General features: G+C 34.4%; 3 protein-coding genes across 6 annotated transcripts in view; 2 read left to right on the top strand and 1 right to left on the bottom strand.

Annotated features, from left to right (window-relative positions):
• LOC21411320 overlaps window positions 1-1,650 on the bottom strand; it is a 4,535-nt gene extending 2,885 nt beyond the window's left edge. Inside the window, exon 1 of the mRNA XM_024169394.1 lies at window positions 1,309-1,650. The gene's annotated coding sequence lies outside the window, so the exon portion shown is untranslated. The remainder of the gene's footprint in view (window positions 1-1,308) is intronic.
• A 3,452-nt stretch (window positions 1,651-5,102) lies between these two features.
• On the top strand, window positions 5,103-9,971 carry LOC21407288 (myosin-binding protein 1). Of its 2 annotated transcripts, none has more exons than XM_010103965.2 (4): window positions 5,103-5,315; window positions 5,922-7,392; window positions 7,718-9,218; window positions 9,557-9,971. In XM_010103965.2, exons 2-3 carry the CDS (start codon window positions 6,054-6,056, stop codon window positions 9,193-9,195), a joined length of 2,817 nt encoding a protein of 938 aa, XP_010102267.1. In that variant the 5' UTR covers window positions 5,103-5,315; window positions 5,922-6,053; the 3' UTR covers window positions 9,196-9,218; window positions 9,557-9,971. The 2 variants fall into 2 exon arrangements, with proteins under 2 accessions (XP_010102267.1, XP_024025176.1); XM_024169408.1 differs by having other exon boundaries at window positions 5,104-5,315; window positions 7,715-9,218.
• Window positions 9,972-11,545: 1,574 nt separating this feature from the next.
• Window positions 11,546-17,636, top strand: LOC21407287 (phosphoribosylaminoimidazole carboxylase, chloroplastic). Of its 3 annotated transcripts, XM_024169376.1 has the most exons (17): window positions 11,546-11,676; window positions 11,761-11,764; window positions 12,325-12,747; window positions 13,279-13,494; window positions 13,604-13,715; window positions 14,061-14,123; window positions 14,228-14,366; window positions 14,667-14,722; window positions 14,838-14,911; window positions 15,078-15,228; window positions 15,349-15,610; window positions 15,698-15,814; window positions 16,053-16,150; window positions 16,251-16,368; window positions 16,466-16,560; window positions 16,816-16,922; window positions 17,029-17,636. In XM_024169376.1, exons 3-17 carry the CDS (start codon window positions 12,491-12,493, stop codon window positions 17,120-17,122), a joined length of 1,959 nt encoding a protein of 652 aa, XP_024025144.1. In that variant the 5' UTR covers window positions 11,546-11,676; window positions 11,761-11,764; window positions 12,325-12,490; the 3' UTR covers window positions 17,123-17,636. The 3 variants fall into 3 exon arrangements, with proteins under 3 accessions (XP_024025144.1, XP_024025145.1, XP_024025146.1); XM_024169377.1 differs by lacking the exon at window positions 11,761-11,764; XM_024169378.1 differs by lacking the exons at window positions 11,546-11,676; window positions 11,761-11,764 and having other exon boundaries at window positions 12,038-12,747; window positions 15,078-15,225.
• Window positions 17,637-21,663: the final 4,027 nt, after the last annotated feature.

The following is a 21,663-nucleotide window of genomic DNA, read 5'->3' as shown; positions in this document are numbered from 1 at the left end:
ATAATAATAATAATAATAATAATAATAATAATTATTATTATTATTATTATTATTATTATTATTATCATCATTATTAAAAAGCTAGGCAGACTAGCTCATAATAGTTAACTCCTCTGTGCCCCGTGCATAACAAGAAACTTCATAAGAGACGCCTAAGGACTACCTAACAGAATGGTGATTGCAAAGAAAAAGAAGCAGGGAAAAAAAAGGGGAAAAGAAAAGAAAACTTCCAAGTTATTAGGATATTACTGAAGAAAAAAAGAGGACAACAAGCCAACTACATGAATGAAGATAATTTTTTTTTCTTCTTTTTGTTTTTCTTTTTGGGGGGGCTAAAAAAACTGCGTTGAAAAACACCACCACAAAGAAAAATGTGCAAAGACCGCAACAAATGAAAAGGAAAAGGGAAAAGAAGAAAAACAAACACAGAAGAAAATGAAACAGAACGGACCTCCTAGGACTGGAAGGTGATTAAAAGCCATGAACAAGAGTACGGGACCATAATAAAGTTAATAGTCCACCTTCCCCAGCTTTTTAAACTCTTTCACATCATGAATTTGCAAAGCTGCAAATCCATTGGTGAACAAGAAAGTACATCTCTATTTACCACTGATATATTACAGCAACTCTAACGACACTAACCGAGAAAGAAAACAAATTTAAGCAAAACATCGGTCCAACCAAAACAATCACCATGCCCCCTACTGAGAACAGCACCCAAAAAAAAAAAAAAACAAAGGAAATTCAAATTTTGAAAGACACATATTACAATATAGTCCCAATAACACACTAACCAAACTTAATGAACTTTCATTTTCTCTAAAACAACAACATAAACAAAAAATCAAAAAAGCAGTTTCCCTCCTTTTCACTTAATCATTATTATGCTCAACTTCATATAGAAATTGGTTCCATACCCACACGTTAAGAAATATAAATAAATTGGCAGGCATGTCAATCAAAAGGAAAGATATTCTGATTCTTCAAAATCCTCTAAACAACTCTTCTAACTATTTCTCAGCTTCTAGAACTTCAAATTTAAATCAAACAACCAAAAATAAATAAAACTAACAAGTCCCGCATTAATAAACAAACTTGATACCAAAATCAAATTTTTATTTTTATTTTTTTTTCGTTCTTTGACCCACGAAGCGAAACGGAAGAAACAATCAAGAAACCCAATAATAACAACCACTAACCGGAAACAAACAAACAAAAAATAAAAAACGCAACCTCGTCACAGATTCAAAGCTCTAACAGTAAGAATCGAAACCAAAAAAAAAAACCCCGAATTTCACGAAACCCTACCTTCAGTCGCAAGTGAGCCAGTGACAACCCAGAAAAGCGTCCCAACAACGGATTAAACGCATAAAGGCGAGACCTTTTTGTTCGCGAAGCTTCGAAACCTCGGATCGTGGCCGCGGACGACGGACGGTGGCCGGAAAATCGCCGCGGAGGGGGGGGGAAGAGGGAGGGAAAAGGGAAGGGAAGGAAAACGAGAATTTGAAAAGAGGGATAAGGGAGGGAAAATGGCGGGTAAAGAGAATGGAGAAAATCGGAAAGAAAGAAAGAAAGGGCAGAGAAGGGAAGAGAGTTTGGAAGGAGATTGGGAATTACAGGGGCAGAAGAGGCAAGAGATGCGAGGGTTGAGAAGGGAAATCAGGTTTGTGGGCGCTGAGGGGAAAAGGGGTATTTAGGTCAAAGATTTGCGGACTTGCTTTTCGGAATTACTGTTTTGCCCAATTGCTTTCGTCTTTTCTCATTTTCTTATTACCATTATAATATAATATAATTATTGGCTTGTAAGGGGGAAAAGACAATTACCATTGATTAATCTTTGGCAATTTTAGATTGTTTCATAAAATGATTTCTGATTGATTAAAATAAATTAATGAATAATAATTATCACCATTATCTGTAATTTTTAGTATTAAGAAAAAACAAACTTTAAATTTGAAATTTGAACCTGAAGGATTCGTATTTTACTCCGATAAAAAATGACTTTTTCCATCCATTTATTTTTAATGGAATTTTCATCCAAATTTGAATAAATCATATTGAAGAAGTTAGATCATCACATTGCTCTCTCCCTATTCTTCAAATGGTTTTTGGAGTTTTACTTTATCATTATTTAAAGTTTTAAATTCTACGTTTTGTGGTTGCAGACATAATTTAACGATAAATTTACATATGACTCCATTAAAAGAAAAAAAAATCTATTCCCTACATACACTAGAGTCAAGTGTAAAATTATATATGCAACTCCATCTTAACACGTTTTTGAATATTAAAATTGTCAAAGAAAAATGCTCCGATTATAAAACAGTTTGATAAACAAATCAATGATGCAATAACATATCTTAAAGAGCAATATCTGTTCATTCTCATTGGGGATATACTTGTGTATATGTAAAAAGTAGCTATCTATAATCTACAACAAAGTAAAATAATTGAATTTCTTTATGTTATATGGTAGTTTAAAAATACTTAATGTGATAATTACGTACCCCAATGATGATAAAATAATAAGACTCTCCAATTTAAAAGGTCAATAAATAAAGGCGGGGGTAATTCAATGAAAAACGACAACACATAAAAACGACAAGAATGTACAGGCGCCAATTTCCCTGAAAACAATATAATGCCGGAAACGACATTATACATACTTGACAATGTGTTGAAAAACAGTCTCATCGGCTAAACGAGATGATCTAACAACGACAACATTTTCAATAGAAAAACGGTTCAAAAACGACAATGTTTCCTTGAAAAGGGGAATATCTACAAACGACCGCTTCTTATCGGGAGGACATTTAAAAACGAATACATTTTAGGAAAAACAATTTTCAAGACGACAAAATGTTGACAGATGACGATCATTAAAAATGACAGCATCTTGAAATAACGATATCATATATACACAAATTCCTGCAAAACGAAAATGTATATGAAAACGACAAAAAAACATTAAGCCAATAATGTTTTTATAATGACATTATTGAAAACTAGATTATTCGTCTTCTCAAAAAAAAAAAAAAAAAACAGATTATTCGACGAGCGACAATGTGATAAAAAAAAAGATAGTATTCTTAAGACGCTAACTTCTTGTAAACGACACTGTTCTTTGAAAGAACAATAGTCATTTAAAACAACAATTTTTGGGGAACGACAATATCTCAAGAACCTCTCTTATAGAAACGCCAACATCTCGTAATCGACACCAATTTGAAACGACAATGCCTGGAAAGTGATAAATATATCGAGAACCTCTGTATAAAAACACCGACATCTAGTATGCGTCAGAGGTTTATTTCATTAATTCGAGTTTTACTACAGTAAAAACTCTTACAAACAGTCACATCTAAATTCGAATTAAAAACTCAAATCAGCAAACTAAACGTGCCCTTTATTAAACAAACAAAAACTAACGACACCATTTCTAAAACAACATCGTCCGAAAAACGACAATATATTGTAAACGTCAGCTTATAGAAAACAATAACATTAAAATACACAAGATGACGAGAAAAATAAAAATATGTGGTATATACATATGTGTACGTCTGCAGCAACGACACATTTAAAATACAAAGCCGCATATGCTTTTGGGAAAACGACCGGCTTTTTGAAAACGATAGCCGTGTTTGAAATTGATTATGTTTTTATTTTTTATATTTAAAAAAAAAAAAAAAAACGTTTTTAAAATGGTGTTTGGCACAATAAAGACAAAAAATATAAATAAAAATGATTTTTTTGATTTAGTGTAAAATAAGAGAAAAATAAAAAATAACTTTTAGTCGTTTTTTTATTTTTTTGTTTTCGTTTTCTCCTCTTTCGAGCATAGAGACATTAATGAATTTTTTTACACTGAAAATAATTTCTTAATAAAATTACTAAACACATTTTTAAAAATAATTTTTATATGAGATTAAAAACATTTTTATTTTCATTTTTATATAAAAAATAAAATCATTTTACAACGAGTTTCAACTACGTCACTAAATTCACCTATTTATTATTATCGTTATCATTATTATAGAGCACCACTGATACACACATTCCTTACATTATTTTTCGCCAATAACAACTTCATCCACTTTTTAACGTGGTCCGGTGGGGCCCTTTGATGAATGATGCATCTCGATCATGGAATTCATCAAATGTATTCTTTTAATCTTGTAATTGAAAGTAATTTAAAGCTCTGAAACCCATAAAAAGGAAATACATCAATTTGGAAACTTCCCCCAATGTTGTTCAATTCATTTCTCATTAATTCATTCAAACTTGAACTGCGTTTACTTTGTAGTTGACAATCGCCAATTGATCCAATACGAAATCATAATAAACAGGCACAACATCATTGGCCCACCCCATTAAATTATTCTGCTCTCAACCATTTCATTGGCCGTTCAAATATATTATCACTCCCACTCAACGTGACCACAATACCTCTTTTTATTCTCAAATCATTATTTTTAAATTTCTAAAAAAGAACATGATTTTCCTTACGCAACCCATCTTTGTGTTTTCACTCTTTTTTAATTAATTTTGTCTTTTTTTTTTTATAAAGCCTTTTGCAGAAAATTCCGTGGTAGGAAGAGGAACAAAAAAATGATTAAGTAATGTTTGTAATCTGTAAAATCTGTTCATTACTTAAATATTTGTAACACCGCATTAGAAAATATTCCAAGATTTTTATGTAATTTTCCCTTACAAAAAAAATCCTTCCTAAACAATCAAACACCAAAACCCGTGAAATAAAAACTTTACTTCCATACTACTAAAATTTGTCTTTATATCAGTTTTCTCATTTTTTTTCTTTTTTCTTTTTTAGAAAAACAAAAGGGAAAGCCCAAAAAGCCAAACTGACACCAATTTTCCCGCGAATCTTTGCTGTTTGTTGAATAGCCAATGGCCAAAGCGTTTTTCTTTTCTGCCCATTTTAGTTCATTTTTCTTTGCGACGCACTTTCGGCATAGTTGTCGTTTTCTCTCATCCTACATCTGCAACCGACTTTTTGGCAGTGTCGGCCTTTATTTCAATTCCCGACTTTTAATTTTCAATTATTTCTTTAATACCAAAAAAAATCAAAATCAAAATAAAAATATGAAAACTACGTGCACATATGGTTGGAAAGCTTCAACCTTTCTGTTGGGCCTATTTCTTTTTTCTCTTTTCTGAAAAACTCATTTGATTCGATCACAGAAAAACAATCTTGGCTTATTTTTTTTACAACAGTTCGGAAAATGGGTCTTTCTGATTCCAAGCTTTGCCTCTAAATATTGAGTTTTCTCTTGCGTTTTTCACATGAACAGGTTTGGCTTCTCATTTTTCTCAAGTGTTTTTTTTTCTTTATTTGTGATTCAGTTTTTGGTGTTTTTGGTCAATTATTGAGGATATTAATGATGTGTACGATGATTGAGTTTGTGTTTTATTTGTTATTTTGCTCCTTTTTATTTTTTTTTTCTGTCAGCTTCTAAATTTGGAAGCTAGCGTCTTGATGGCTAGTGATCTTATTAGACTATGAGATCATAATTTTAATCCCAGTTTTTAATTTCTCGATTGTGTGTTTAAGTTTTTTGGTTTATTCTCTTGTGGGTATTTGTTAGATTGATCTTTGAGAGAAATTCTTCATTTTTTTTTTTTTTTTGGGCTATAATTTGATACTCTCCGGTTATTGATCTTATGAAGATCTGATTCACTAAGTCTCCGATTTATTAGGATATACTTTCCATAGCTTTTAACAGGTTTTTGTGCTTTTGGTGTTTGTGAACATAGACTTTTGACTGTTTCTTTTCTTGACACTGGATTTGATAATCTCTACCATGTTTAAACTTTATGATATAAGCTATTATCTGATGTTACTCTGGACATTTCCTTAGTTGTTCTGAATTTCTATGTTTGTCTACTTTTTGCTGCAGTGTCGCATTTCACCTCAGATTATTGATTTTTTACTGGGAAGACTGGACTTTATATTGCCTCAAGGAATCAATTTATTCCACTACCAATAAAAAGCAATCAATTTCTTCTGAAGTAACTTAATTTCCTCAGACATGGCTGCCATGGGGACTTCATCTGCTGCTAAGTCACATAACACATCCCGTGGTTGGTTCGCCTCTTTGGTTTCAGCTCTTCTGGAATGGCTGCTAATCTTTTTTCTGTTCTTCGACGCCGTGTTTTCGTATGTGATTACGAGGTTTGCTCGTGGCTGTAAATTGCAAACACCATGCCTGCTATGCTCAAGACTTGATCATGTTTTAGGAAAAGAGAAAGTAGGATACTATTGGGACTTGATGTGCAAGAATCACAAGTCGGAAATTTCTTCCTTGGTTCTTTGCCATGCTCACAATAAGCTTGTAGATGTACATAAGATGTGTGAAAGTTGCCTCTTCTCATTTGCAACTATAAATAAGTCTAATGCTGAAACATACAGATTGTTAGTGGGTAAACTGGGTGAGGAAGTTAACTCTGATTTTGATGAAGATGCTTTACTTGGTGATAGTAAGATCAGTTCTTTGAGCAAAAGGTATTGTGCTTGTTGCAATCAGCCATGGGTTCCAAGAGCCCATGCTCAGAAACTGATTCAGACAAGATTAGTTGGTTCAGACGCCGCTGAACTTGAGACGCCCCTTTCGGGTGCCATTGAACATAATCAGGAGGAGGTCATGAAGAAAGGAAGAGAAAGATCATTTGTGTCAGCTGCTGCTACTCATTCTAAAACCCGCGGGCTTGACCCTCTATCTCACATTGGATATACAGAGCTGAAGATTAGTTCTGATACTGAATCTGAAGCTCCGCTGTCTGATGATGATGGTGGTGGTGTGAGTGCTTTGGTTCGCGAAAGGAATGACTACGAGGAAGAGTATTCTGTTCAATATGTTGAGCCTCGAATTGTAACTCTAGATGATGCTTTGGCCTCAGAGAAACTGCTAGATCCAGCATCTGGGCCGAAACCTTCCTTTTTGGAGCCACATGTGCAAGTAGATGCTCTTGAGCATCTTGATCATAAGCCTGAGGAATCCACTGTTGCTTCTGGGAAATCCGAGGAAGAGTTTTCTGTTGAACAAGTTCACCTCCGTACTGTAACTCTAGATGATGTTTCGGCCTCAGAGAAACGGCTAGATCCGGCTTCTGGGCTGAAACCTTCCCTTTTGGAGTCACATGTGCAAGTAGATGACATTGAGCCTCTTGATTGTAAACCTCAAGAATCTACCGTTGGTGTTGGGCATGGATTGGAGGAACTTAACTGGCAAGGTGTTGAAAAAAAGGCAGACATCCCCAGGCAAGAAGTTGGAGACAAGGCCGATATCGCCGAGCTAACGGAAACCACTCTTCGTGATACTCCATCGTCAGATGCAACAGAAACCCCTCTTGAAGTATCAAAAAACTGCCGTGAGTTTAAACTTTTTCTTCTTAATTTGTTTTATATGTCTTTCCTATTTATCTGTTTGGAAAGTTCTCAAAACAAAACTGCCAAAAACTGCTTTGAGTTCAAACTTTTTCTTTTTAATTTATTTTATGGCGTTCCTATTTTTCTGTTTGGAAATTCTTCATTTCAGAAAGTGCTGCTTACTTTTCAAGTTACAAACATACTACCAAACTTGTGAACTTTAGATATTAAAGTTAGATTGCATGAAAACATTCTGCTTAAAGCACCTTGTTGTTCTCCATAGTTGATTAACTATTGTCTCATGTATGTGATGATTTCTCTCAGTAGATGTTAGGACTGTTGAAGTTACGCAAACATCGTCAGCGGAATGTGGAGAAGTTTCTAAGGGAGAATCTTTGCCACGCACAACAACTGAAACAGGTTTAGAGACAAACACTATTGCAAGCGATAGTGGACAGCAGGTAATCAATTTATTGGATCTTGGAGATGCTTATAAACTAGCTGTTGATAATAAAGGAAGACAGTTATCCGGTGTGCTTGCTGAACAATGGCTTGGGAAGGATTCTTCAAGAGTTAGTGAGGATTTGAGAATCTTACTTACACAATTGTCTGCCAATCGAGGATTTGACCAATCAATTAATGACATTAGTCCGAAATTGTCTGTAAATAGTGATGATTCAAAGACTTTGGATTGTTCTAGTTCTATCGGAAGGCAGATACTTCACAAAAGGATTTCGCTTGAAAGAAACGAGTCCGGACTGTCTATGGATGGAAGCATTGTCAGTGAAATCGAGGGTGAGAGTATGGTGGATCGGTTAAAACGACAGGTTGAGCATGATAAGAAACTTATGAATGCTTTGTATAGGGAGTTGGAGGAAGAAAGAAATGCTTCAGCCGTTGCTACAAATCAAGCAATGGCCATGATAACAAGACTGCAGGAGGAGAAGGCGGCGCTTCAAATGGAAGCACTCCAGTATCTTCGGATGATGGAAGAGCAAGCCGAGTATGATGATGATGAGCTGCAAAAGTCAAATGACCTACTCTCCGAGAAGGAGAAGGAGATACAAGATCTAGAAGCGGAGCTTGAATATTATAGGAAGAAGTTTCCGAATGAGCGAGTGTTAGAGAATCCATCTGAGACAAGTTGTGATGTGAAGATAACAGATATTGGAGTGGACAACTCCGAATATAGTTGTATTAGAGATAATGCAAGTGTTTCTACACACCCCATTTCAGGAAAACCTCATGACAATGACAAAGTTGAAAGTGCTGGCTTGTCCTTTGAAAATGTGGATAGGGGTAACGTGAATTCTTCAGTGCTAGAATTTGAAGATGAAAAGACATATATCTTGCAATGTTTAAAGAAGTTGGAGAAGACACTTTATCTTCTTTCTGATGATGAAAAAAATACATACTTGTCTAAAAATGATTATTCTGAAAATAGAACAGATGAGTTTAGTGAGTTGGAAGAGCTAACGAAACATGATGAATCGGTATCTGGGCAGGATTTATATAATTCCTCACTTGAGAATCCTGAGCTAAATGGAAGGGAAACCGATGAATTCCATTGCAGGAAGCAAAGTTCAGCAGAGTTATCGCAAGTGACTGATATGGCTTCACTCAGAGTCGTGGTTTCGGATCTGAATAAGAGGTTGGAGGCACTCGAGGCGGACAGGAAGTTTCTTGAACATGCAGTAAACTCGCTTAGAAATGGCGATGAAGGGCTTCATTTCATTCAGGAGATAACTTCTCACCTGCAAGAATTACGAAAGATTGTTTTGAGAAAAGATCAAAGTGTGGCTTGAGCTGTTGGAAGCTTCATATCAAAGTGAGTTCTTTTTCTTTTTCTGTTTTTTTGTCAAGAGAATTGTGCCATTGTAAAAGAAACACGCCATATTGATGACATCTTGGCATTTTTTCTGATTGTTCATACATCAATGCTTACCATTTATGCTTTTGAAACGAGTGTTCTGTTATTAGTATTTTAACTCTAAATCTCTGAAGATGTTTCAAGACTTGTTGAAATACAAGCTGTTTTCTCATTTACAATTATGGCTAAAGTTTTGCTGAACAACAATTGAAACTCGCATGTTCTTGGTGGAGTTATCATTTTGTTTCTGCTCTCATGGTTTAATAACGTTTTTCATTGCTTTTCTAATGCATCAGATGGATGTTGGGTAGGACATCGTCAACTTTCGGAGACAAAACAGTTGGAAAACAGACGGACGACACAACTTTAAATGTACAGCATCACTATCTTGATTCTTGTTTTCTCATAAGCCAAAGGGTGTCATTAAAGGACTTTACCTTACCTTAAAAAAAAAAAAAAAAATTATTTAGAAGAAAATCTTCTTTATTCCCCGCCTTTTATGGGGTGTGTTTAACAATTGGAGTGTTTTGCATTTTACTCAATTACAATAGAGTTTTGGTGAGGATCCTTTTTCTTTTTGATTGTTGTTTGAGGTTGTTTCAAGATGTAAGGGCTTGAGTTTGCTTACTTCGTGTAATCTTTCTTTCTTTCTTTTTTCTTTTTTTTTTCTTTTTTTTTTTCTCTAGAGTGGATAAGTCATTTGATTGTACGAGGGTGATTAATTATTTTGTGCAGAATGTATTATTTTTCTTTTTTATTGTTGACAATAATTATGTCGAGTAACAAGTTGATATCGTTGATTTTTTTTGAATTTTTTTTTTTAAGTTGTGATCTCTAGTCAGATGCCCAAATATTTGATGCATGAGTTGTTTTTAATGAATTGAGTCAATACGAAATCGAATCCGCACTCTTCTCCTGTAGTCTCACACCCACCCAGATCTCCTACTCCAAGTCCAATCATATTATGGATCCGTTTAGTTCGTTAATTCGAGTTGAGATGTGATTTTATGTGAAAATTTTTTACTGTAGTAAAAAATTTAAATATGACTATTTCTAAGAACTTTTTACTATAACAAAACTCGAATTTTAAATTCAAATCGGTAAAATAAACGGGGCCTAAACAGTTTAATGCAGGTAGTAAACACTGTAGCATGAAAGTTATCTTCAATGTTGATAAAACACTAAAAAATTAGAACATATTTATATCGTTATTATTCTTGTAGTTTTCGAGTTTTTATGCACACGCAATTTTTTTATTTTTTAAAATTTAACCTATTATATGAGACTATTATATAAGTTTTCAAAATTTATCATTTATTTTTTGACTTTATAAATGATTCTAAGCAAATAAAGACCGTGTTTAAAATTGATTTCATTTTTATTTTTTACGTTTTTTGAGAAAGAAAAAATAAAAATATTTTTAAAACGGCGTTTGGCGCAATAAAAATAAAAAACAGAAATAAAAATACTTTTTTAGTTTAGTGTAAAATGAGAGAGAATTTTTCATTTTTTGTTTTCATTTTCTCCTCTCTCTCTCGAGCAGAGAGAGATAGAAAGAGAGACATTAATGAATTTTTTTTACATTGAAAATAATCTCTTAATAAAACTACTAAACGCAGTTTTAAAAATGATTTCTGTCTGAGATTAAAAATATTTTTATTTTCATACAAAAAATAAAATCATTTTAGAATGAGTTTCAAACACATCTACGAGAATAGATAAACGCAATAAAGGCGGATACTTCAGTGCTTATTATTATATTTTTAAAACAAAAAAATACGTAATGATTTTTATTTGTAAAAAAAGTTTTGAAATATACTTAGGCCCCGTTCATTTCACCGATTTAAGTTTAGAATTCGAGTTTTGTTACAGTAAAAAGCTCTCAGAATTAGTCACATCTAACTTTTTTGCTACAGTAAAAAGCTCTTACATAAAGTTACATCTTAACTTTAATTAAAAACTTAAATAAACGAACTAAACGGTCCATACTTTACGGTGAAATTCACCCGTGGAACTTTATTTTTTTATCATTAAATTATTTTTTTTAACGGTGAAATCTATAACAAAAACAATTGTGTGTTGCATGATTGACATTTTAATTCCACCGTCTCATATTTTATCTAAATAATAATATATTATATTAATAAAGTCAATTCATCAAATAATAAAAATAAAAAATAACAAAGGAGTTGCATAATAATAATAAAAAAAAAAGTGACCTAAAATTTCTCAAATATTTAAAAACACCACACACTAGGCCTAAATTTTCCTCCCTTACCCTCCCCTATTCTCTCTCTCTCTCTCTCTCTCTTCGGCTTCGCCTCGCTCAAGCGTTTCTTTTTCTGTGCTTTTTCAAGATTCAACGAATACCCACGCCAAGAGAAGAGCCACCAGTTCCTCCGTATTCCAAGAATTCGTAAGCACTTAATAAGACAATATTGACAACCTTAAAATTATGTTAAAAACTATTTGCAGTTTGACAGTTTGAGTGATGATGCAGGGATGTAACTATTTTTCTTTCCCGTGTATTTCTTTATTCAACTTTCATCTCGTGATTCATAAAGGGACTAGGACAAACTTGTTTGGAGAGATTTTGCAATTTTATTTTAAAATGATAAGAAGCTTGTATTTTCTTTCTTTTCTTACTTTTTAGTATTGAGAAGCAAAACATCAATTTTCCATCAAAAAGTTTTTTTTCTCTCTTTTCCCTCAACATTAGAAGGTTCATTCAAAGTCTTGGCATATATTTTCTAGTTTTAGTATTGAGAAGCAAAACATCAATTTTCCATCAAAAAGTTTTTTTTTCTCTCTTTTCCCTCAACATTAGAAGGTTCATTCAAAGTCTTGGCATATATTTTCTGATTTTTGGTTTGTCCCGTAATTTAGGGCAGATTTTGCTTAAATTCCCGTAATATTACTTTCTTTAACCATCAGAAGAAGGAAACCCTACGTATAAAAGCCTTCTTTTCATCTCTCTCAAACAGCGCCTCCTTTCTCCTCTCTCCTTCTCCGTTTACTCTAGCAATCTTTTTTTTTTTTTCTCTTAAAACTGAAACCCTTGTAGTGTTTTTGCAGTCAAACTTCCATCTTTTCTTTCTCTCTCAAATCTCTCTATTGTTTTTCCTTATCCCTTTCTGAAAACTTGAAGAGAGAAAACTTGAAGTCGACGAGACCAGACGACGGCGGTTCTGGTTCTGGTCCTGGTTGTGTTTGTGTAAACAACGAACGAAATGCTTCACCGGAGCTCATTTCGCGACTCTCTTTTCGCTTCGGATTTCGTGCTTAACTTCAACAACTTTAGGCCTCGTTGTTTCTCTTCTTCCACAACAACCGCAATAGCTTTTCACATGGAACAACAACAACAGGAGCAGAAACTATTCGCTTCTTCTTCTTCTTCTTTACTGGCGTTAAAGCAGAATCACCAAAATCCGAGACCAGTTTGTTTACCTTGCCGAGCCTTGCCCGATTCTCACGAGACGTCTCTCAGGTGACCTCGCTTTCTACTAATGTTTGCGTTTTTAGTGAAGTTTTTGAGATACAGAATGACTATTTCTTCCATAGCTTCATTTTTAAATACAGTTTCGTGGGAATTGAATAAGGTAATTTAGATTACCATTAGTCTTGTTCTGGTTTAACTATGGAGAAGCAAAATGTAGTGATTTTAGTGGAAAACAATTCACTCAGGTGACCGGTTTGTACTAAGTTTGCGTTTTTAGTAAATTTTTTGCAATGCAGAATCGCAGCTTTTGACTCTTTCTTTTATAGCTTCAATTTTAAGTACATTGTCGTGGAAATTGAATACGTTAATCTATATATAATTGGTGTTGTTCGTTAATGTATATATTATTGGTCTTGCTCTGGTTTTAGTGTTTATTCGCAAGTGGACAAGCAAGAACTTTTTTTTTTTTTAAGTCCTACTTTGGTTAACTTTTATCCACGACAGAAGCAAATTATAAGGATAAACTATTATCTGGTAGTAGATCAAAATTCAAACCCAGAATGTCGAATGTGCATGTAGGAAAGATGAGATACCTGTCCATGGATTGTTTGAAACCATTGTTGGTGTTCTTGGAGGAGGTCAACTTGGTCGAATGCTATGCCAAGCTGCCTCACAAATGGCTATCAAAGTCGTGGTTTTGGACCCCCAAGAGAATTGCCCTGCAAGCGCCCTTGCCTATCATCATATGGTTGGAAGTTTTGATGACAGCGCTACAGTTGAAGAATTTGCCAAGAGGTTCAACTTTTTTTGAAAAACAACTGGGTTTCGGTTATTTTTGCAGAAATTTTCTTGCCAGTTTCACGTTTTAAGTTTGTATGCTAATCTTTTTTTGGTTGTTATATAGTTGTGGGGTGTTGACTGTTGAAACTGAACATGTGGATGTTGCGACATTGGAGAAACTTGAGCAACAAGGAGTAGATTGCGAACCGAAAGCCTCTACAATTCGAATAATCCAGGTTTGTATTGCCTTTTTTTAAAATTTGATCTTAGCCTTCTCGCAACAATTTGGAAACGTTAAGAATAAGCCATCTGAAATGATTTACAATGCTTGAGATTCAAACTCTTTTCTGTGCTTAATGTGTTAGAAGTACTTTTTTCTTGTGTTTTTCTGGGACTCCTTGTCCTTCTTTTCTTGTTCATTTTCTCCATTGATTCATGAATGAAAGCTGTGTTGTTTCTTATTAAGAAAATAAAATAAAAGAAAAGAAAAGACATACAGTAATTAATCCTTGGTTAAGATATAAGATTTTTTTTCTCTCGCCCCATGATCAAATCTAGCTTCCGTTTTACACATTCTCCAGGATAAGCATCTCCAAAAGGTTCATTTTTCTCGGCATGGCATTCCACTTCCCGAGTTTATGCAGGTTGTTAACTCTTGATGAATTTGTATGAAAGATTACAACTAATGTTTTTGCATTTTATAACAGTCATTATAACAATTTTTCATTATAAAATATGGCAAAGTTAGATAGATGGTCTTGAAGGTGCCAAGAGAGCAGGGCAACTATTTGGCTATCCTCTAATGATAAAGACTAAAAGGTTAGCTTATGATGGGCGTGGAAATGCTGTTGCGAAAAGTGAGGATGAGCTTTCTACTGCTGTTGCTGGTAACGTGTTTTGTTCATTCAAAATATCACTTACTATTGTTTGGTGTGTGGTTCTGGTTCTTTATTAGCTAGCTTATCGATCCCAATGGCAATATTATTTACGAATATTCCTAGAGCATTGTAAAACCATGCTTGCCAGTTTCCCCTACACAATAGAATAAACAAAAGAATGTTGATTTGTGATGAGTCTCCTATGATTGCTCTCACCCATATTGTCCCTGTAGTTATTTCATGCTTTCTTTTCATTTGATTGATAGAATTTATAACTTGCATTTACTTTCAAGATTTTCAATTTTGCAGCTCTTGGAGGGTTTGAACGTGGTTTATATGTGGAGAAATGGGCCCCTTTTGTGAAGGTTCACTTCTACATTCTGTCAACAAATGCTATAATGGACTATCTAAGCACTATATAAATTTACTTTTTGGATATTGCTAATAGAGTTCCTACCACTGAGTTTAATGTTACCCTAGGAGCTGGCTGTCATTGTGGCAAGAGGAAGAGACGGTTCTCTCTTATGTTATCCAGTTGTTGAAACTATTCACAGGTAAGATACAGATTCAGCATTGGGATATCTTTCAATAACCAGTTATTCTTCCTGTAGAGTTCTGTTCTAAATTAATTCAAATTTTGTGAATATATTCAACCAATGTTACCGATCTCTGACTTGTACTGAATCAACTCACTAATAACTGGGGAGTTTTTCCTTCTAGGGAAAATATTTGTCATATAGTCAAGGCACCTGCAAATGTCTCATGGAAGACTAGAAAGCTGGCCACTGAGGTTGCCTATAAAGCTGTTAGTTCATTAGAAGGTGCTGGTGTGTTTGCAGTTGAGTTATTCTTGGCAGAGGATGGCCAGGTAGTAAGTCAACTTCAATCACCAAATCCTGCTGAGTGTCTATTCTTTAGTGATTAAGTTTTGGGTTTGTTTCCCTTGCAATCTTCTGCTTTTACTTATTTTATGCTTATAACTTCTCATCAGATCCTACTGAATGAAGTAGCTCCTAGACCTCATAATAGTGGTCACCACACAATAGAGTCCTGCTACACCTCACAGTTTGAACAACATTTGAGGGCTGTTGTGGGTCTTCCACTTGGTAATCCATCAATGAAAACTCCTGCTGCAATCATGTATAATTTACTTGGCGAAGATGAGGGAGATCGAGGTTTCCTCTTAGCTCATCAACTTATTGGACGGGCATTGGGTATTCCTGGGGCTACTGTTCATTGGTATGATAAGTCAGGTAAGTTACTGCTCATGTTATGGTTTTTGATGTCTGGTTTCTAATTCATACTCAATGCTTTCCTTTGTCATCATAATGATATGGCAGAAATGCGAAAGCAACGAAAGATGGGTCATATCACCATTGTCGGTCCTTCTATGAGTGATGTGGAGAAACCTTTGGATTCAATGCTGAGCGCAGAAAGATTTGATAGTCAGTCTGCAGGTTAGTTTTTATTGGGGGCTTTGTAATTTACCATGCTGTCTTGAAAGTGAAGCTGCTTGGAGATGCTCACACTTTTCCTTTGTTATGCCCGGTGCAAATTTCTTGAAAAGTGTGACTTTGAAATTGTATTGAGCTTAACAATCTTTTAGCAATTTGTATTGGGCTTAGATGTGACCTTGAAATTGTAATTACGAAACTGTCATTTGCATTCATTTTGTTTCTTATTTGCTAAATGTAGTGACACCACGTGTTGGGATCATAATGGGCTCGGATTCAGATCTCCCTGTGATGAAGGAAGCTGCAAAGATTTTGAGTATGTTTGACGTGCCTCATGAGGTTAGCTCCCTTTTTTTTTTTCTCCAACTTGGGGATCATCTGCTGTCATACCTTATGCGTTTTAAACTCTACATAAGATTCCTTTTATTATAAATTTCAGGTGCGAATAGTTTCAGCACACCGGACTCCTGAGTTGATGTTTTCTTATGCCTCATCTGCTCAGGATCGAGGTATTCAGGTCATCATTGCTGGTGCTGGTGGTGCAGCCCATTTACCAGGCTAGTTACATAAAATCTCTCCATATGCATTATGACGTTTTTTTTTTTTTTTTTTTTTCCATTTTAACATTATTCCAGTTCTGGATGTGAATTTTAGGTATGGTAGCTGCGCTTACTCCTTTGCCAGTAATTGGTGTTCCTGTACGTGCTTCTACATTGGACGGAATCGATTCACTCCTATCAATTGTGCAGGTAACATTGCACAAATCCAGTTGCCTGCATCTTATTGCCTAGAAGCTGCACATTCCCATTTACTAGAATGTTTTTATTATCCCTCTTCTCTATCTTTTCTTGTCCGTGAAATGGATATTTGTGTGCCATATTTTGCCAAATCATGACTGCATGACAGTAGCGTCTGATTTTGTAGTCTCTGTATCAATGTCACGCTTTTCAATGTCTCTGGTGTTTCCAGCAAAATAGCTTAAATGTCTTGCATTAATTCTGCAGATGCCAAGGGGCGTCCCAGTTGCAACAGTTGCTGTAAACAATGCCACAAACGCAGGTTTGCTGGCTGTAAGGATGTTGGGTGTCGGTGACAGCGATCTAGTAGCAAGGTTATATTCTCCATTTGGTTAAACAAAACATAATTTTTTTTAGAGCAATGAAAAGTCATTAAATTTGATTGCTTATGTTATTGATGCGGTGATAAACTTTGTGCAGAATGAGTCAATACCAAGAAGACACAAGGAGCGATGTCTTGTTAAAGGCAGATAAGCTAGAAAAAGATGGCTGGGAATCTTATTTAAATCCTTGAGAACCATATAATTTCTTTTGGTGATATCTATTCATTTTTGTCATTCAACAAATTATATTATGGTCAACTTGATCAAAGGTTTTAGAGAAAACCCCATTGCCAGACAAGTTCAGCAAGTGAATAAAGACTCAGACAATAAACAAAAAAGATTAGAACGAGAAGTAGAAAAAGGAGAAAGGGAATCATCAAGATTGTTAGTGTTAAAAATATTTGCAGTTTGACAGTTTGAGTGATGATGCAGGGATGTAACTATTTTTCTTTCCCATGTATTTCTTTATTCAACTGTCATCTTGTGATTCATAAAGGAACTAGGGCAAACTTGTTTGGAGAGATTTTGCAATTTTTTTTTTTTAATTGATAAGAAGCTTGTATTTTCTTTTCTTGCTTCCTAGTCTTGAGAAGCAAAACGTCAATTTTCCGTCAAAAAGATGAAAAGAACTTATATTGTTTCCCATTATCAGTTGCTATTTACCACAAAGTCAGGCCAACCTTATCCTCTAATTGATGCGGGGGACCGACCTCTATGAATGATTTTATCCAAGCTTTGGCTTAGATAATATTTTCTTTACAAGTTACTTTCTTTTTTCCCTCAACATTAGAAGGTTCATTCAAAGTCTTGGTATATATTTTCTGATTTTCACATAGAATATGAGCCATTATATGAAGATCCATCGTAAGAAATTACCAACAACAACAGGATAGAAAAAGGGTCGGTGACAGTTGATCCAAAATGTTAGTCAATTCAACGCAACACAAAACGCAACTTTTACCAAATCCAAACTCGAGCTAACAGCTGGAATTTCAGCTTCCACAGGAGCAGAATTTGATGGTCTTGAATTATCTGAACGGGTCTTATGGGTTGCTTCCGCTTTTATCACGAGTAGCCCATGATAATACTGGATTCTCTTTAACCCACAGTTTTTTTTTTTTTTTTTAAAGTAAAATTATTAGAGAATCTTTATGGCAAAGAAGACTTTCGCTATACTGGTATGGACTGTTATTTTTAACTGTTAAATTAATTTTTTAACGATTAAATATGTGTATTAAAAATTTGCGGTGCTCGATACGAAATTGTTCCTACTGCTAATCAGACCATTGATTCGAACGGTTAAAATGCAATGCATACTGGGGAGCAAAAGAGTCTTTTCCATCATAAATGCAACCAAATTATTATTATTATTAGAATTTAGAAATGGTTACCGCCCATTTTATCCATAGAGATTGAGAATTAGAATGGTGTGAGAATTTGAGATAGGTTCATGGTACTAAAGCATCATCCCAGCATACGGCCAAGCAAGTGACAGAGTCAGGGGTACGTGATATTGTCATGCAAGTCGTCCTATTTTGGGGACAAGGGAAAAGGGGATGAAAATAACACCAACGTTTTCCTTTCTGTTCTTTTCTTTTTTTTTTTTTTTTTTTTTTTTTTTTTTTTTTTTTTTTTTTTTTTTTTTTTGTAAACATAGAAATGAATCACAAAAAGACAATGGCTATAAATAAATAGAAAGAAATTAGTATTTTTGCAAAGAACGTTCCTTTGAGTCTTAAAGCGTAATGCAATCTTCAATTACTCAACAAAATTTAGATCTTGACTGATAAGAGGGATTGTGAAGACTTGGTCTGGTCAGTTAGCTGGCCTTTTTGCGTTGATTAAGAGATGATATTGAAGATCCATCGTAAGAAATTACCAACAACAACAGGATAGAAAAAGGGTCGGTGACAGTTGATCCAAAATGTTAGTCAATTCAACGCAACACAAAACGCAACTTTTACCAAATCCAAACTCGAGCTAACAGCTGGAATTTCAGCTTCCACAGGAGCAGAATTTGATGGTCTTGAATTATCTGAACGGGTCTTATGGGTTGCTTCCGCTTTTATCACGAGTAGCCCATGATAATACTGGATTCTCTTTAACCCACAGTTTTTTTTTTTTTTTTTAAAGTAAAATTATTAGAGAATCTTTATGGCAAAGAAGACTTTCGCTATACTGGTATGGACTGTTATTTTTAACTGTTAAATTAATTTTTTAACGATTAAATATGTGTATTAAAAATTTGCGGTGCTCGATACGAAATTGTTCCTACTGCTAATCAGACCATTGATTCGAACGGTTAAAATGCAATGCATACTGGGGAGCAAAAGAGTCTTTTCCATCATAAATGCAACCAAATTATTATTATTATTAGAATTTAGAAATGGTTACCGCCCATTTTATCCATAGAGATTGAGAATTAGAATGGTGTGAGAATTTGAGATAGGTTCATGGTACTAAAGCATCATCCCAGCATACGGCCAAGCAAGTGACAGAGTCAGGGGTACGTGATATTGTCATGCAAGTCGTCCTATTTTGGGGACAAGGGAAAAGGGGATGAAAATAACACCAACGTTTTCCTTTCTGTTCTTTTCTTTTTTTTTTTTTTTTTTTTTTTTTTTTTTTTTTTTTTTTTTTTTTTTTTTTTTTTTTTGTAAACATAGAAATGAATCACAAAAAGACAATGGCTATAAATAAATAGAAAGAAATTAGTATTTTTGCAAAGAACGTTCCTTTGAGTCTTAAAGCGTAATGCAATCTTCAATTACTCAACAAAATTTAGATCTTGACTGATAAGAGGGATTGTGAAGACTTGGTCTGGTCAGTTAGCTGGCCTTTTTGCGTTGATTAAGAGATGATATATATATATATATTTTTTGAATTAATTAAGAGATGGGTTTCACCAATGATAATATGTTACTTTATAATAAAATTAGTCCTCATCTTTCTTACTATCGTTGTGCCTGATTAACTCTTTAGTCGTTGTGTATATAATTTCGGCCATGTCCTTAATTATCATAGCATTAACAACCAATTAAGTCGAATGCACATATAATTAGGAAAGTCTAATTTTGCACACCCAAGTTCAAAGCAGGGGCCATACACTTATCCAATTTATATTCATGTCACGTGCCAAGCAATAGATATGAGTTTGAGGATGTCACACAAAATATGGAAACTTCATAACATATGGACCATTTCAACTTTGTCTTATTGCATAACTATAGAACTTGGTTGGAGTTCTTATAAGGTTCCGTGTCTTTGATTTTGACTATCTCTTTTTCAAAACATCAAACGCGCCTCCAATCTATAAATTACATAACTAATTAAGTTCATTGCATATTTTTTCAGCAAAAAAAAAAAATACAATCACTAAGTTCATATATATATGAGCAAACCCCAACTCCTCCAAAGCCACACAAACATTTATCATTAGAACTTTATGGCCCTACTCTTCTAAAAAATCATTTGATATCTATACCCAAAAAAAGTACTCAACACTTACCTATATACTACCAACCTTTTATTAGTTTCTTCAATATCACACAAATGGGGTGTCACAAAAACATGTGCTACTCAATCTTATTCGTTTGCGCAATTGTTTTGGCATTTGGGTTTAGGGAAACTTTGGCAATAAGGCCCTTGGAATTAGGAGAGAAATTGGTGACAAACTCTCCGTCGTTTCAGTCACTCCCAAAGGGAGGGGACAAACCACCAAGCCCTAATCCATGCACGTTTATCCCTGGACGTAGCCATGGGCGTTGCACTTTGAGCCAAATGAATAATGTTGCTGAGCATCAACCACTACTTCATCATGCGGCAGCCAATCCCGTTGCGACACGTTGGAATCAGTAGCAAGAGCCAAGATCTTGATCATGATGCCATAATTCGAGATGTACTTATACACACACGCACACACAAATATATAGATGGATGGATAGATAGATATAAGAAATTGTCACGCTTTTTTTTTCTGTTCTCTTTTTCACTGTTTAGAGTATTTGCTATCTATTCGTTTTTTTTTATTATTTGTCCTTTGTTTGGAGGGCAACAACATGACAAGAAAAAAAGGTTTGGGTGACATTTGTGAAGCCTCCATAATAAACTTATCTTATGCAATTTATAATTGATATTTAATATGATTATCCGCAAGCATATAGTGGATGAGTCGTGAATAATATCTGATAGAATTCTTATAGCTAGGCCAAACAAATTTCAAAGAAGCAGAATAAATCTGTGCATGACAAGGTGTATCGAGATTCAAATTGCAGGTTTATATAGACGCACACATATATAATGCATATACATATATATATATATATATATAATACAAATGTTCCAAACTGTCCTGGAAAGAAATAAAGAGACAGCATGAAAGTGTACCCTTCTTTAATTATTTTACTTTGGTTATCGTACTCGTGTCATGAGTCATGTGACGTCGTTATTACAACAAATTTGTATGTGGTAGCAATCCATGCACGTTTCATATCCAAACAACCATATGTGTACGTGGTATTATATGTTCCTTGTCTACAGCTAGCAAACCTTTTTGATTTAGTACTACGTAATGAAAGATTTTTGTGTGTATATATATCAAAGGAAACATGGAAGTTCTTGAATTTATCTTTATAGAAACAATGTAGGAAAAATACCAGTACTTATATACATATATATATATATATATATGTGGTTTAAATCCTTCCCTAGACTTTCCCCAAAACTTTTACCC

This window comes from Morus notabilis, unplaced genomic scaffold (assembly GCF_000414095.1).
Source record: "Morus notabilis unplaced genomic scaffold, ASM41409v2 Scaffold205, whole genome shotgun sequence".
Classification (NCBI taxonomy): Eukaryota; Viridiplantae; Streptophyta; class Magnoliopsida; order Rosales; family Moraceae; genus Morus; species Morus notabilis.
The sequence above is the reverse complement of the archived record's forward strand: the minus strand, read 5'-3'. Positions and strand labels throughout refer to the sequence as shown.